General features: G+C 49.5%; 1 protein-coding gene across 1 annotated transcript in view; it reads left to right on the top strand.

Moving 5' to 3' along the window:
• FAH (fumarylacetoacetate hydrolase) overlaps positions 1-2314 on the top strand; it is a 42888-nt gene that overhangs the window by 18387 nt on the left and 22187 nt on the right. Inside the window, exon 5 of the mRNA XM_045285691.1 lies at positions 125-215. Coding sequence (XP_045141626.1) covers positions 125-215 — 91 coding nt within the window. The remainder of the gene's footprint in view (positions 1-124; positions 216-2314) is intronic.

The raw sequence follows: 2314 nt of genomic DNA, 5'->3' as shown, positions 1-2314 counted from the left end.
TGAGCATGGACCCCCAAGGAGCTGTTCCCCTTTTTCCTATTGCTCTCCTTGGCTCTTAGAACTGCTCCCGGCTCTTTTGGAAGGCCTGGGTCCCTGATGGCTTCTCTCATGCCTCTCTTTGCAGGCGACTACACGGACTTCTACTCCTCCAGGCAGCACGCTACGAACTTGGGCATCATGTTCAGGGGCAAGGAGAATGCCTTGATGCCAAACTGGTTAGTATCAGGAGCTACGGTGCGTTGAAGGTCTGCCTCCAAGTGTGCCCGCGGCATGACTGTTCTCTGGGGCTGAAGTAAATAGGGAGGGAACTCTGTAGTAGCCATACTGTTGCAACCTCTGGGAACACAGTGGAAGCCAGCCTAGGCTTCTGGTCTCAGCTTGGCTCTGATCTGCAGCTATTTCACCTATAGAAACACACACACCCCAAACCAAAGCCCCTGCCATTGAGTCTATGCTGATGCACAGGGCCCTGCAGAGGGTTCCTGAGGCTATACGTTGTTTATGTGAGCTTGCAGGTAGCTTCATCTTCCTGTCTTGGGAAGGCTGGTGGGTTGGAACTGCCAGCCTTGAGGTTAGCAGTCTGACCCTTAGCTGACAGGGCCACCAGGACTAAGATATAAATCTTGGAAGTATTCATCTCTCTGTGTCACTAAAGCCTTTCCCAAATTTTCCCATCTCTAAAGCTCATATTATTGTTTTGTTGGTGAGAGTACAATCCCCACATTTTCTGAACTTAGAATTTTCTGGTGAATGAGATCCTCATGTGTGTCCAGTGCTGCGTATTTCTCAAAATGTGGTTAGCGATGTTCATTGGTTAACTTCTTATAGTAGTTTTGGGAAGTCTCCAGGGCCGAAAGCCTTCGCCCCATTTTACAGAGACGAAAATAGGCTCTAAGGAGGGAAAGGCTTGCCTGGGGACAAACATGGCCGAGACAGGATCCTAACTCCAGATAAAGAACTTAGGGCTATGACCCTTGTTCCTCTGTCCCATGCTGCCCTCTGGCATGGCAGTTACTGAGAACTGCCGAGGTCCTGGACCCCGTGGCAAGCACACCCCCAGGACCAGGTGTTGTCTGCCATACGCAGGAGCTGGGGGTGGGAGTGCAGGACGGGGCGGGGATAGAGGCCTTTTCTGAGAGGAGACCAGTGTCTCGATGGGCAGTGCTTGGGGGTGGGCAGCTGCAGGAACAAACATGATGAAGGAAGAGAAGAGAAAAGAGAGTGAGTGAGAGACCGGGTTATGACCCAGAGAAATGAAGCAACAGGCCAAGGTTGCACAACCAGATAGGGGTGGATTTGGGGTAGAGCCCAGGGTCCTGGCTCCCTCCTGAGGTGAGCAAATGTTAGACACTCAGCCCCTGTGCTGTCTCTAGGCTGGCTGGCTGCTGCCTGTGGTGGGTGGTGCTGACTCAGTGAGTCTGCCCAGTGCGATAGGATACTGATCCCTGGACATCAGTATCAAGTAGCTAAAGGGCAGGGGCAGCCGAAAGTGAGACAGGAAGCCAGCAAATGGATTCACTTTCTGAAACCAGGTGGGAGAGGCTTAGCCATTCCCACCTCATTGCTTTCAGCAAAATAAGCCCCAAGAGGACTTTTCTAGTGACATTTAATGCAAGGCAAGGTGACCCTGGTGGACCTTTTTCACTTCGTATACATACTTGCATAATAAAGATAATGGGACCTTTTGTAATTAATCCAGACACAACAGGAAGTACATAAAGCAAAATAGTTAACATATGAAATAAACCTACCCCTGCTCCTCTGTGTCACTTTCGGGTACCTGTCCTTCAGAAATAAAGGCCCCGTGTGCCAGTGTTCAAGGACAAGAAAGGTCACTGGCAGTATTTCCAGCTGCTGTTGGGATGCTCATCGGTGGAGGAATGCATGCAGCTGACCAAAGACGTGGTCCAGTCACAGCAGCCATTGCTTTCTGGGTTAGATCAAGAGGGATGCGCATGGTTTCTTGTTAAGTGAGATGAACAACCAGCAGGGTCTTATTCAAAGTGTATTCTCATTTGCATAGCCAGAAGAAAAATTGACATATAGGAAGGGACTTCAAAATAATGAAAAAACTCCAAGGACTCCATGAAGCCTGGATACACACCCACATTACACGCGTACGCACTCACGCTCTCATATGTATATGTAGCGCTCTATATGAATGAGCTTCCAAAAATTGGTGGGCAAAGGCATCCCATGCCTAGCTAAAGACTAAGGATGAAGCCATGAGGCACCTCCTGGCATGGATGGACTTGGAGAACATTCTGCTGAGTGAAATTAGTCACAAAAGGGTAGATGTTATATGAGACCACTG

Source organism: Echinops telfairi, unplaced genomic scaffold (genome assembly GCF_000313985.2).
Source record: "Echinops telfairi isolate 266 unplaced genomic scaffold, ASM31398v2 ScPeMD7_7475;HRSCAF=8513, whole genome shotgun sequence".
NCBI classification, from domain to species: domain Eukaryota; kingdom Metazoa; phylum Chordata; class Mammalia; order Afrosoricida; family Tenrecidae; genus Echinops; species Echinops telfairi.
The sequence above is the reverse complement of the archived record's forward strand: the minus strand, read 5'-3'. Positions and strand labels throughout refer to the sequence as shown.